A 14,829-nucleotide genomic window follows, 5' to 3' on the forward strand; every position below is an offset into this window, starting at 1 on the left:
CAGTCCGGACTGCAGCCTGCCCCACTTTGAGCAGGACATGAACAGTTACGTGTATGTCAGATGTCTGCTGCAGCTTCTGGACCACGGGCTCAGCACAGCAAAGTTTTAATTTCACAGTCTGGTATGGAGGTTGTATTTATTTATTTTACACAGCTTTAAATTATTTAATATTTTATGAAATTTTTTTTTTGTAATCCAGTTATATAAATATATGATATATATATATATATATATATATATATATATATATTCAAAACAAAGTGAAATTCATTGGAAATAAAATAATACAAAGTCAATATTTGAATTTCTGTAGCTTTTATTGTGATTCCGAATCATTTAAGGCATTTTAAAACTGGTTGCACATTTGGGAATTTTGGAAGAAACAAAAAACAGTGGAGTGCAGCATAAGAAAATATATTCTCAAAACAAATTAAATGCAACACTGATTTTGGGGAGAATGTGGGCAGTTCCAATCTGTAATGATATACTGTACATCAGGTGAAAAAAAAGAAAACCCTCACGGAAACAGCAAACAAAAGTTGGAAATCCAACCTGCTATAACAAACATTTTAAAATCATAGGATGAGAGAGAAAACATAAAAATAAAATCACCACACAAATGTCTGCAGTGTAACATTGGGGCTGTCTGTCATAAATAAAGGCATGTCTCTCAGTTTGAAGAAAAAAAAAGTAGCAATACATCATTTTGAATAATGTGGCCACTTAACATTACACATAGCACACTGTAAAAGGGTTGACTTTTGCTTTCTCATCTTACTTTAAACTGAGCAGTCTGTACATCCGTACAGTATTAATTTCTATCTTGTAGAAAACTAAAATCCCATTAAAAGACATCCGCAATCCACAATAAAAGACTGCACACAAAAAGCTGCACATTCTTCAAATAAGAACTAACAGTGGTGCCGTTTGCTACCATAAAACTTAAAAGTAAACTCAAGTTGTTCTGCAGAAAGTAAAAACACAAAATCAATGTCTGCCTGAGGAGTGCAGAACCACAAAAAGACTTATCGGCCTGCAGAGATCATGAGTAAGGGCACTTTATATGACCTTAAGGCTGATGTACATCAGACATACTGACAAGATCTACACAGCGTCAGATTCTCAAGCAGTCAATGGAGTGCTCCGTCAAACATGATGACACTAACAGATAAAAAAATGAACTGACTGGACACACAAAATACTCTGATATGGCTTTTGGTCTGTGTTTGTGGTGTGTGTCTTTTAATATGGTAGACTGATTGTTTTCTGTGTCTGTCATGACACACGAAATAAATAACTGCAACTACAGGCAGAAAAAAACTTTGGTAAATCAAACCATGTGATCTCACCTGTACCCTTGCAGACAACATGTTTTACTGCTGAAAAGGATCCTGACTGGATTTATTCAAAGCTGAATGGAAAATAATAACGCTGACCATTGCCGCCCTGAGTGACCAAAAAAGAGATCCCTACACAGCCACTGTTTATTCAGACTGTGAAGACTGTGTAACAATATATATTTGAAGGTAGAGTGTGTGTTTATCTGTAATTCTATTTCAGCTATACTCCCTACGAGGGCTGTAAGAAATATTGCTCCATTATGCTGTGAACTGCCCAGCAGAAACCCATTTATGTAACAAACTGTTTCTGCTGTCTTGTACAATTTGCAGGTGAACTTGAAATGGGCAGAGCAAGCAAAGCATGAAGGAAGATGTTTAGCATGGACGGAAAACCTCCAGGAAACCACTATAGTTAACTGGCAAAATAAAATTCACCTGAGTATATGAGGGATAGCAAAGACGATAAAGCTCTCATCTTTCTTATACTAATTATGCAAAGACCAGCCTACGAGTGATCAACTTGATTGTGTTTCAGGCGATCCCCTACATGTTGCCAGCTAGTCGTAAAAAAAACCCACAATCATCTTATCTCTTTGTGAAAAAAAGCATCTTATCCATACACTTTATACATCTGGGAGAGCACACAAAATGAGCAGTCACTCATTCATTCCCTTTTTAACACAGCTTTGTGTTTTAATATTATAAAAAGTAATTTCAATTTAAATATATATTGTTGTTCAAAAAGCAAACCACAAGTACCACCTTCCAATAAAATATTTAGAAGATCTTCACCTAAAGTAGATGAAGGCAGTAGCAGTTGCTGCCATTCAAATGTAATAAGATAAAAGCCATTCTTGCACAGCTCTAACAAATGTCACCTCGATGGTGGAGCTTTCTGTGTGCATCATTCGCAAGACAGAACAAATGTGTGACCATTGTACAAAAAGAGTAAAAGCCAGCTAGACGCAACTGGCATTTAACATTTCATTTCTTTTTTCAGGGATGTGGTGGATCTGTGGAAGACGTGGTGACTTTGCTGCATGGCTATAAGGTAAACTAGGGATATGTCATTTTGATAATTGCTGTTATACGTTTTGCGTGGCTGTTGAGTCACCATATCTCCTCTGAGAGCAACGCTACACATCTGTCTGTGTAACGGCCTGGATGGCTTCTTCAGGCAGCAGGGATGGATCACTAAGAATAGATGTGGTTGTGCTCAGCTGGCGAAGAGTACTCAGCACCACTGAAAACCAATAAAACACAAATTAATAACCCTAACCTTACTCTACAGTATACCTACTAACAGCATTTTAAAGCTAATTGTCTTGATATGTGATATGTATGGCTACACAGTGGGCATGTACTTGCTTCACTATTTTCCAAGTTGACTGTGATTTGGCTGCTCAGTACAACAACTTAACCATTTGTAATGACTGGGTTTGAGGCAAGGCTCAGGGCCTGATGTAAAAAACTTCTTTTGTGTCACGCTGAGGACAATGACACAGGGGAATTTAAAAAATGTAAAACTGATGATTTAGCTGATTTCAATCACTTATTGAATCATTTGATGTCATGATACAGTACTGCCCTAAACATAAATTGAAAAGCAGGAATGAAGTCTCTCAATTCTTTACAGTTATCTGCAGCGGTGCAGGTCCAGCCATCTAAACTGAACCAAGAGCTGCTAAAACTGTATGAATACTGAATGTTAGAAATCTTAAAATTTAGCCTGAGTGAGGAACAAAAGTATATGGATTTTGATCAAGTGGAAGGTAAAAAAAAAACAAAACTATTTTAAAATGTGATCATTGCCATTTCTGTGAGTTATAATTTAAAAAAACTGTGATGCTCTGTTACATTTTCTGTTGCACCAAGACAGGGAAAATAAATAAATAAATAAATAAATATATATATATACATATATATAGTAGATAGTGATAGGAAGTAGAAATATTGAGTAACTGAACTGCCCACAGAGGCACGTAGCTGGAAGAAATCCCCTCTGAGATGCAAATGATCTACAACTAATAATTACTCATTTATATTCACAACTTGGAGTAGGTTGGTGACGTACCAGTAAATTTTGTGTGGGTGTAATAATCTTAGAAGAAATAATCTTACTTACTGGGTCTGAGCACCGGAAGGGAGCAGTGACGATCGAGCCATTGCAGTGTGGTCTGATACAGTTCTGCTGTGCTTGTAGTTGACACCATCCCATTGAATGACTCAAAGAGAGGCTTGATGATTATGCTGAACTAGAATGGATGATGGTAAAGGATCAAATATATTACAGATTGAGAACAAATGCAATTCTGCCTGACCAACTATTGGGGCTCCACACTCCAGCATGTACATCTGTAGCATTTGTTTTACTACTAGCCTGGAAAGTATGTAACAAATAAAATATTTTCTCGTCAGGTATGACTCATGGATTGATTTGAGTTCCTTGGTTAAGAAATAAGTTCATAAATAAATGCAATAAGTTATGAAAATGCAGTCTTAAATGTATTCCCTGGTGTAATGCACCCTGTATATAGGGCTAAAAACATAAAGAGCTCTCTCAGAAATAATTAGTGCCCCTGACTACAAATTCATGGCTTCTGAAACTAGCGATTTCTGGATTTTTCTCTGAAAGTGACTCAGTATAGAAAACACAACCACCAGTCTACATTCCTGGATCCCATTCAAAAATACAGTGCGAATGGTAAAACTGTCACAGTGAGTTCGTGGTTGATTGTAATTCATCACGAGCAATGAGAAGATCTGAAAATGTCAGTTGTGTAACCTTTCCTTTTTATTGAGTCTACCGCAACTGTGCATGATGCAGGATGTACTCGCCCTGTCACGTATCTCCTTGATCTGAACAAGATGCCTCAATGACACAAGAGCATTCAATGTCAAAACAAAATACTTACACCATATGTTATTAATACGCAGCGAGCAGTCTAAATCTGTAAACTCTGTAAACTCACTGAAGGATACAATCCAGAACTTCCAGTTTTGAAGAGTGCGGTTCTTTACATATTCATTGAACTTCTCTTGCATGTGGTTGAAGCGATGCCGCCTGATGGGCACCCCTGTTGCAGGCAGCTGTTCTTGACACACACTGTGGGCATCGACATGAGACAGAAACAGTTGAGAGATAATGTGTCAAATGTCTGTGCAACTTTTGTACATCATAAGATGGCTAAAATATAAGTTTTAACAAACCTAATGGAGATGTTGAGCTCCTCTATCTCCTCTCGTAGTCTTTTGACCTCTTCCTGCATCTGCTGCCGCTCCTGCTGGAGCTTCCCAATGTGCTCGACAGTCTTCTGCAATGTGACTGCATTAGTGATCTAAATGCACATTAATGAATATGGCAGGAAAGAAGAAAAGCAAATTAGAGAATTATAATAATATGTGAAGCAAATCCTATGCACAAACATGAACAAACTTAGTGATGTGCTGAATCTATTTGGGATGTTTTATGAAGACACACAGATACAAAGACTTACATTTGATTGTGACTTTAGAGCGGGAACCATGTTGCAGAGTGTTTTAAAGCCAATGTTTATGTTTGATCGTCTCTTTTGCTCAGCAGATATGTGTGTCCTTCGGCCCTGTCACATAACAGCAGTGGCAATGTTATAAAGAGGCTTACTGAGAGTGTGTCGTATATTACAGAGGAAAAAGGGAAATGCTACTTTTCTTACAAACAGGGTTATACATTTGTACAGGCATTAAGTTCAGTCTGTGTTGATTAATGTTTAGCACTGGGATTTATTGCTTTCAATTCACATACTTTAAGGTAATAAACTTGAAGATTTTCATTTAAATAAATGTTTGTTAAGTTACTATCACCTAATGAGGTGACACAATGGTGACTGAGCCTATGTCCCACTGATGGAAGCCTTTGCCTTTGCAGTATTATTGCAGAAAATTAGAACTGGGTGTCAGTGGTAAAATTCCCAGGAAAAATCACAAGTGGCATACAGTTTGTGACACATTTTCAATCAGCCAGCAGTGGTCATTCTGCCAGCGAGGGTAGGTGGAGCTAACGCAACACACTCGCTCTTAGAATACATCAATGCCTTCGACTCACTTGTGTGTGAAGCGGCATACTATTTTTTCCGGTCTCTGTTGCAAATAAAGCAACTGCCAACTGACTGATGTCACACATGCAGCTCGATTGTCTCTGGGAGGTGAGGTCAAAAACACACTGCAATTACTGCTTATCGCCATAGGTGCCGTCAAAGAGGATGTAACGGAGATCTTCAAGAATGTAACTTTAACATATAAAGTGCCAACATCTTAAGCTTCATATTCCATCAAAATCTTTATTAAAGTGATATAAACACAAACCTGATTTTGTTCATTCTTTACCAGAGGTGTACTATTGCTGCTGATCAGTGACTGGGGACTGGGAACTTGATCTAAACCAAGTGCCGATCCTTTACCTGATCCTGGCTGGCTGTGACCTGGAAAGAAAAAGGAAAAAAACTTGTAACAAGAGGTGGGTTTGGAGTTATGATGTGCTTTCTGGGTAGAGTGAATTCTCACCGACACTGGAGGAGGCTTTCTGATGTTTGCGGCTGGAAGAGTAAGACTTTTCTTTGGGGACAATCAGCTGGGGAGACTTACGCGTCTGAGACACAACGTGAAATCCAGCAGCCTGAGATACATGAGAAGAGAACAAATGGGCAACTGAAATAAAATAGAAGTACGAGTCTGATAAAATATGACCTTTCTTTTGTTTAGAAGTAATCACCTGAGTTTAAAGACAAGTTAAGCTTAATTTGACATTTATGAATTACACTTTTTTAAATTTTTTATTGGCAACTCAATAACTGAGACCCAGTGAGGTGTAAGAAGAAAATGTGAGGAGGACACTGATAGAGCTGGAAACATACCCCTCCAAGATGAGAAGGAGTGATGACCACTCCAGTATTAGGGACCGCATCTGCTTTCAGGGGTGTTGGTGTAACTATCACAGCATTGGCATGACCTTGGAAAGGGCCTGAGAGGGAGAATATTGACAGTAAGTTGTTTGTTTTATGTCCATTCACATGTTAACATCCATTAATTAGGGTTCACAAGGGTCCCTCATGCCTTTATCCTGACATTGAATTTTACAAAGATAAGTTGTTTTATCAAAGCAAAAGCAGTGAGCACACTTGTGTTCTGGGGGTTGAGGTGCTTTTCAAAACTAATAAAAGGCATATAAGCACACCCCCAACATGTATATTAGAATTAGTAAATCAAAAACGAAATAAACCATAAAAACATGAAATGTGTTTGCAGCACATTATTTTCTCAATTTTTCTAAATACCAAAAGATTTCACAGGAAATCTGCCACCAGACGTTTTTCTTCCGTGCTTGGTAAAGGACCTTATCAGTTGTATAAGCTGCCAGATGAACAATGTTAAAAGCACAATTTTTCTAAATGCAAAGTCAATCATCTTGATCTTGAGATCAGAAACAACAGACCTGTGAGGATGAGGTGCGAAGAGGGAAGTGTGTTAGCAGGAGCAATCCTTTGCACAGGGCGGCTTTTGTTGGCACTGGATGACTGAAAAGGGCGAGGCAGGGCAAAAGTCTGAGGGTGGTGGACAGAAGTAGCAGGCAACGGGGCCTGGAGTTGAGACAGAGGTGGTGGAGGTTGTGTGGAAATGCAGCTATACTCTGAGCCGTGTCTGAAGGCGGTGGCTGAGTTGCTGGGGGTAACCGTAGAAGAGGTCGTGTGTGTAGTCACAGATGGTGCTACAACCTCACCCAGCGCTGAGGTGCTGTCCAAGGGTGAGGGAATCATGGGTGCTGCTGAGGCCATGTCCTGACCCGAGAGGCACTGTGTCAGAGGATCATGGGACAATGTCTGAGAGACTGAGGAAACTACCGCTTGATCACTAGACGCCACCTGCCCAGGAAACAGAGGCATGTAGTTTTGTACATAGGCAGCATCACCACCTCCACCACCAGTTCGACTGGTTTGACTGGCCATCGATGAGGAGATGGGCATTGGGCAGGGAGGGGAGATGTGGTTGGTTGGGAGTTGCAGGGGGGACATTAACTGCGCCTGGTAAGGGATGACAAAGGAAAAGGGAGCAGACACACTTAGTCCTTTCTTCTGGTACAATATATACAATACAATAAGTAAGTTCATATTATTTGGAAATGTTCTCATTTGTGCTGGACAACATTATGACAGTCTTACAACATATTCCAACCTTTTTTTTTGGGGCTTATTTAATCGTCAACAATGATACTGTCAGAAGTGGATTCATTATTCATTCAATGACTTCTCTGAATTTTCAGCTTAGTTTTCACAATGGCAGTCAACTTGCGCTAGTATCCTAATACGACTCTTTAATGAGAGGGGGTGTAGAGGTGGGAAACTGTGACAGAATTGTGGACAAATCTGTTAAACTTAGCTACATTTACATCCGTGTTTTTATTCACCCAATTCAGGAAGATACAAAATGCACATTTTTTAAGTCTTAAGGATATATGTCTATTGTCTTCAAGAGGTTTTAAGGAACACAAATACAAAGGAAAAATGAGAATGTTTCATGTTTCATAAAGAAGATCATTTCCTGAAATCCCACCTCTGGCTTTCTGGTGAACCGAACAATGGATTTAAAGATCCTTTTACGCATTTAAAAATCTGTCCATGGACATGCCCTTAACTGCACTAATATGATGCCAACTGTCTCATTTGCATGGCTTTACATACAGTTGTTGTTATCACTTTCCCCCCTGGGGGAGCATCAAGGAGGAGATAAATATTAAGCCATATTTCGAGCAAGTGTTTGATTCTCAAAAGAATAAACATTTAAAGTTAAGCAGTTTTAGCAGCAAGTCATGTGTGAAAAGTGCTACTTAAATAAAGTTTAGTAATATTATTATGTTTAGATTTTGTCTGTTTCCTACATTAAGACAGAAAGATGGTAGAGGATGTGGCAGAAAACTTTGTAAATCAATCAAAAAAAATTAAAAGACTCAAAATCTAGGAGAAATAACAGTCGTGTGGCGTGTGTTAGGAACTGTGCCTTGGGTCGGTGTTTACCTGTGACTGACAGCTGCTGCTGGGTAGAGGGGTGACAGATGATGCAGTGGGGGAAACAGAGAGGAAGATGGGCTGACGGAGGCTGTGAAATAAGTCTGGAACAAGAGTCTCTATGTTAGCTATAGGTTAGTAAACCCACACTACTTGTTGTGTTATGCTAAGCCATCTGTTGCAGCAGAGTTACTAGAACATGTGAGTTTGATTACTGTTAAGTGTGCACTATTAGTGTGTGTGCAGTACTACTGCAGCTATGGGTGGTGCTTCATTGATACCTTGCAGTGGATCAAAGGAGTCCATGAAGTCTAGGTTGGGTTGTAAGGGGATGAGTCCCGGTTGGATCATGTCTGCGTTCCCTGCATGAGCTGCGGAAGGTAAAGAGGCAGACGTAGGTAAAGCAGGGAGAACACATTAAGTATTTTGATGGAAAGATAACATAGTTGGGATGCAGCCCCAAGCAGTGTTCACACTCAGATGTTGCACGAGTTAAGCTAAAAAAAATAATTCATTAGAATCAAGTATTGGGTAAGCAGGAAGATACTAAAAATCTAATTAGGATGTCTCTACTGGTTTCATAAAATAGTCAGCTGATGATTTTCTCACCAATCTCCCTTGGATTGGGCCAGGGTATGGACTGGTGTGAGGCCAACGTTGAAAACAACGTGTCTGAAAACTCAGACATCAGAACATCCATGTCAAAGAGAGGGTCCATCTCCATAGGGGCAGGTGGTTCATTATGCTTACGAGGCACACGGCGTGCAGCATTCTCTTCATCCTGATAAAAGGAGACACGGAGCATGTCTGGAGAGACTTCCCCAAACAGCGATAGCTGCTCCTCTGGACCCTTCGAGTATTCAAAATGCAACCACCAAGCCAGTTAATGACACGCTCATGCAGGGTTGAGTACAGCCAACATTGGATAGCATTAATTTAACACTGATGGCACACTTAATGCATTTGTCTTGAAAAATTAGTAACCTTACTTCTCCGCATACCTATAAGTATACAGATATATAGATGTACTTATATACCTATTTTTTTTTTTTTTTTTTTTATTGTCTGTCTGCAAATTGCAAGCTTAATTGGGTGCAAGCAGTCAAAATTACTTTGTGTGCATGGTCATAGATGACACGTTAATTGGTGTGATTAGAAACAATGTGAGGGTGACAGGGATAGCATGGGTTAATTCCATTTGTATCAACATCTGTTAATACTAACAGTACTATGGTGGGCTGAGCATGATGCAGTTGTACATACCGTTAGCAAGCTTGAGAGGTCCTCATCTTTGTGCCTCTGTAACTATAAAATACGTAGCGAGTGCCACATCAGATAAATATTAATGTTTTATGGCTTGATACATAGATGAAGTTCCCAACATTCCCCCGACAAAAACTGGAATGTTACACACTGTATTGGTAAGAAACTGAACAATACAATACCCTTTTCTTAAAGTATGTTCTCCACTTGTGGTATTCTCTTATGGCAATTTCAATTCTTCTTTTCCAGCATTTCCCCTCTGTGGCAGTGGCCTGCAGAATAAGAGGGAGATACATAACAGGGAGTTCCATAACACACAGCACAAAGAAAGGAAGTGACAAAGGAAACATAAAACTAAATGACATGCATGTTTTTGACAGACAGAACATAAAAACAACAAAAAAATCCCTTTTGCTGATTGTATGACACATAATGATCACATAGTTCTATGTTTACCTCTGAGGGACGATGAACGTCCGTGTCCATACATCCATCCAGGGGAGTCACAAAGTGACAAACAGGATTTTCCCTTTTCTCCACATCTGGGGAAGGAAAACAAGCTCAAAGTCATCGACAGTTGTCATACAGGTAAATTACACTTACAATACAATAAAAAATAAATCTTATCTCACGCATTGCTTACGGTCATAAAGATCACTTAAATGGTTACAGTGACATTTCACTTTTTGTAAAAAAATAAAAATAAAATAAAACAGAATTCCTAATTTATGAATCATGTGTGCAGACTACAGCTTCAGCAGAGCGAGCCAACATTAACACCTTAATGTCAACAGTCATGGCTCAAGAAAAACTTGAAAGTTGTTATTAGTTACGGTCACAAAACTGCTCATAGCATGTAAACAAACTACTGCAGCAAGTTGCAAAGGCTGCCAATATTTATCTTGACAGAGTCCAGTTCCAAACTATGATCTTTATTTCAGTATAATCATTACTTTACAGAAAATGTAGCAATGTTAATTGTAGGTTGTAATAAACATACACAGATGAACTGAGAGAAAAAATAAAGCCCGGTGGATCCTGAAAAAGGGCGAATATGTGCTGAAATGTAGAGCTATCAATATAAAGATTCAAGTCGCCCCACTATTTCTGACAACAGATTCTTAAACCACATCCTGCATACAGCAGCTTGTAGCAGAAATATTAAATTCAAGTCACTTTAAATGAAAAATACAAAAAATATATATACATATAATATATACTATAATAATATAAACAACAGAGATGGTGAGGAGTTCTTACACTGCATATACCAGGCTCTCCATATGGCATTGTTGAGGCGGATCTTGTCTCTCCAAAGCAGCTTTAGACCTTTGAAGTTCTTCCATTTGGGAGACACCAGCTTACCACTGAAATGATAAGAAAATTAACAGTGAAATTATTTCTCATGTGAGAGATTCCATGCAACAAACTTAACTTGTACAAGTAGATCACCAGTATCCCAACAATAATTCAAACCCACTGGGATCATAGTGCTCTTGTTTGGATTATCAGCAGAGGAAGACCTTTGCTGATATTCTTGCTTGTACGGGATCAAAAACAAATTCCACAGACTTAGAAAATGCCTTTCAAGCCCACAATAGCACAACACCTTAACTTGGACTAAAGTTAAAAAGTCAGAATCTTTTAAACAAACCTGATTTTGACATACCATACTGACGCTTGACAATGACCCCAAGCCTTAATACCTTAAGCTGTAACGCCGAGCTGACATCCATCGCTCAGTGAAAGGCAAGAGAGCACTGTTTGGCAACAGGAGTTACATGTCTGATGACTGTTTCACTGATGGATTGGCAAAGCAAGCAAAACAAACAAGCTGCCAAGGTCAGACTCAAGTTATAATGATAGTTACAGCTGTGATACGGAAACAGGGAGTCAAATAAACTGAGAAGGATTGTGGGTAAAACAGAGTGTCAACAGACTAATTCATTAGTGTGCACTGCTGTGGTTACAGTGTGTGAAATCCATGATTACAGCACAGTAACATTACTGCCCTTGGACAGTCTGTCTTTGTACAATTTTGTTCAGAGTCAAACAATAATGAACCACCAAGTTGCCCCATAATAGACTGAAATGTTGTGGCCTAAAAGGATGCAGGTATGAACTTGAACATCTAACTGAGTGTATTAATAATATTGCACAATAATGGCAACGCACACTGACTTTTTAAAATGTTTCCCAATTGTCAAATTTCTTTCTTACTTCCAATCTACTTGGATAGGGAAATGTTTATCTCAAACCAGAAGAAATATCTTATAGTCTCCATGTTTCCATCATTCCTGTCCTGTCCTTTTTATGGTCTGTCCTTCCGGTCCAGTGTCTGTCATCATTTGCGCATTTACTTATTGTATGAGTCCTTGGAAACAGAAAACACTATTCCAATGAGTAGGTAAGCATGTTGGTGGTCCACGTCGAGTAAGAGCTCTCTTGTGTACACTAATACTCATCACTTCTTCACTTCTCCCTTTTGAATGAATGACAACAACAGAACAGTAACTGGTAGTAGTGCTTTCTTGGTCTACAAATAGTCTTCCCGATGAATCCAAGTTGGTGCCATTTGCACAAGTCAGTGGGAATCCTCTGAGCAGCTGACTCTACACCACGCCACAGTAACACTACACCTGAAAACAGAGAACTATGGGTAACGTAAGCCCAGCATTTTTTTTTTTTTTTTAGAGCTTACCTCTTAGTAGCTCGTTAATGTCAACTACATTTACAGCCAACTTTTACTTGCTCCTTTTAGTTTATATTTTACCAATCGCACTGCTTTACTGTGACTGAAGCCTGTAAACTTTCGCTTTCATTCCTGGTTTTTGTCCTTGCTGTCTTTTTCAGGATACTTGGATGCATTATAAATTATCTTTCTATCTTATTAATCTTTTACTTGAAGAAGGATGATATAGCCTGAAAAATAAGATCCAGTATGCGAAACATTTGTGAATATCATGCTAAATTAATGACATGTGTAGCGCTGAAGCCTCTCAGTCTACGAATACACTATTCAAGTCGAATTTGATTTTAGTTAAATATATTTTAATGTATACATTGTATGTATGTAATGTATACATAATATATAATCATATTTATATTTATGTTGTTGCTTGTTTCTCTCAGTTTTACACAATTACATAACTGTGACATTTTATAGAGCAGATGATAAATCCAAAATTAAATGGACTCAGTCAGAGTCTAAAAATTCTTAAAGAGTATCTGTGTGATTTCTAATGACTGAACTCGTTCTCTCACACACTGGCTAAATTACTAAAGACAGCTGGTTTACAGAGCTATTATGGGACAGAGAGATAATTCACTAGACAGCACATATCTTTTCTCAGTACTTACTTTCACACACTAGTGGAGCCAGCTGATATCCTTGATATGATAAAAACTAGCTCACACAGCACAGGCACTCCCTGAGTGGTCTCATATACTACATTCATTTAGCAGACAATTCTTTTCTAAAGTGACATTTTCCACCACACACACATTAGAGCAATTTGGGGTTCACCGTCTAGCTCAAGGACACTGAAAGCCAGGAATTGAACCACCAACTCTACCATTACCATGAATTACAGCAGTTAGGCAAGAACATTATGTAACCTATGTCCTGATGACTGCTTTGCTTAAAACTGACTTAACAAGTCTGGAGTTGCCCGTGTTCCCTTTCAACATCAAAACAAAAGCTCATGGCAAATTTGGCAAGACATACTAAAGCTCTCCTCGCAATTTATTTTGGCCCTGTACCACTGGAAGATTACTGTTTGTTCCAGATTACTGATTTAAATCATCCCACCCTACATTAGAACAAGGATCTTTCTGTCTTTCTTCCAGGAGTCCATCCGGCCCTGTCCTCAGAGCTCTTAATGTCCCACAATAAACCAGTGGTGGAGTCTAACAAGCACTGATGTGGGGTCTCCACATGTGAGGTCTTTTTATCTTCCTATATCCATTTTATGATACATTACACCTCCACTACAATCCACTACATTGCAGAGGGAAGTATTGTACTTTTTAAATCACACTACTTTAACAATAAAATGTGTTAGTTAGGACCGCTTTTCACATTTCATGTGCTGTTTGAATTCCCTCCAGAGATTTCCCCTCTAACCTTCTCTGATGGATTCATTCAAATATCTGTTTGTGGCCCAAAGGAGTAAAATAATCTAAAATGAAATATGAACATATATTTGTGTTGCAGAACTTTGTTTTTTCCTTCATTTATACCGAATTAATCATCTCACTGATTTGTGTTGGGACCCTAAAGAGGGGGCTCCACTGGACAACACTACCTGACTGCACACAGCAAAATGCTGACAATAATAATAATCTGTCAGGTAATAATGCCATATGTAATACACATCCTGCTCATTATTTACATGCTGCTCATAACATTTCTGTATTTTAGTCGTGTGTCAGTCACCACTGCACTAAACTGACTATAATTCACGAGTGGCCAGGCAGGAAGTTACATAAAGAGGCTAAGAGACTCGTGACTGCAATTTCCCATCAGTGTGTCCCATGGCTGACTTTACTGATCCGGACAGGACTGAAGAGAGCTCAGCATGAGTGAGGCTGAGGTGAGGATGAGGATGATGAGGATGATGATGAATGCTGTGGGATGGTGATACGTGTTACAACTTACCTGTACGCAAGAGTCATGCACTCAAAGAGTTTGGTCAGGGAGGCGTCAATGGAGAGGTGCGACATGCTCGCCTTGCCAAAACGATATGTTTGACAGGTCTGTTTGTTGACAGTGTCGAAGTCGTAGCCTTTCTTCGGGGGGTGCTCGCTGTGGGGCGAGGACACCATGAAGTGTCCGCTGTGGATGATCTGAGACTCCATCCCGTCTGACCTCCTCAGCCCCAGGTGAGTCTCCTCCGCGTCCGAGTCGTCATCCTGCTCCTGCTTTATGCTCGCCGCCGGTGGTCCACGGCATTTCTGCCGTAAAGACACCTCTCTAGTAGCCATGTCCCCACCTCACCAGACAAATAGCTAACGTTAGCCAGCAAGCTAGCACAATAAAACTCTTCCTTTCATGAGGCTTGCCAACAGCGCTGCAGGCTCACTGTTGGTTAAAGTTTGTCAGCTTCGTGCCGTGGAGTCCCAGCCCTCGGTTCACTCATTTTAAAGCTTTTGGTAATTAATGGCCCAAGTTAACTTGTTGCAGTCTT

General features: G+C 39.3%; 1 protein-coding gene across 2 annotated transcripts; it reads right to left on the reverse strand.

The window, feature by feature from the left end:
• Positions 1–298: 298 nt before the first annotated feature.
• Positions 299–14,753, reverse strand: LOC139204274 (MLX-interacting protein-like). Of its 2 annotated transcripts, none has more exons than XM_070834270.1 (17): positions 14,301–14,753; positions 10,901–11,007; positions 10,097–10,182; positions 9,823–9,912; positions 9,641–9,682; positions 8,987–9,158; positions 8,659–8,748; positions 8,387–8,481; positions 6,811–7,396; positions 6,233–6,339; positions 5,883–5,994; positions 5,685–5,800; positions 4,838–4,942; positions 4,551–4,678; positions 4,323–4,446; positions 3,466–3,595; positions 299–2,583 (listed from the first exon to the last, which is right to left on the reverse strand). In XM_070834270.1, the coding sequence occupies exons 1-17, from the start codon at positions 14,624–14,626 to the stop codon at positions 2,477–2,479; spliced, it is 2,523 nt and encodes an 840-aa protein (XP_070690371.1). In that variant the 5' UTR covers positions 14,627–14,753; the 3' UTR covers positions 299–2,476. The 2 variants fall into 2 exon arrangements, with proteins under 2 accessions (XP_070690371.1, XP_070690370.1); XM_070834269.1 differs by having other exon boundaries at positions 8,987–9,227.
• Between the last annotated feature and the right edge of the window lie 76 nt (positions 14,754–14,829).

The sequence above is a fragment of the Pempheris klunzingeri genome, chromosome 7, assembly GCF_042242105.1.
Source record: "Pempheris klunzingeri isolate RE-2024b chromosome 7, fPemKlu1.hap1, whole genome shotgun sequence".
NCBI classification, from domain to species: Eukaryota; Metazoa; Chordata; class Actinopteri; order Acropomatiformes; family Pempheridae; genus Pempheris; species Pempheris klunzingeri.

What these genes read in the sequence shown, in the direction of transcription:
- LOC139204274 (XM_070834269.1), bottom strand. Translation starts at nt 14,626, where the DNA reads ATGGCTACTAGAGAGGTGTCTTTACGGCAGAAATGCCGTGGACCACCG. An exon ending in CTCCTTCTCATCTTGGAGGG is followed by an intron (nt 5,995 to 6,232) that starts GTATGTTTCCAG and finishes CATGTATCTCAG; the next exon opens with GCTGCTGGATTTCACGTTGT. An exon ending in GAGCTCAACATCTCCATTAG is followed by an intron (nt 4,447 to 4,550) that starts GTTTGTTAAAAC and finishes CGATGCCCACAG; the next exon opens with TGTGTGTCAAGAACAGCTGC.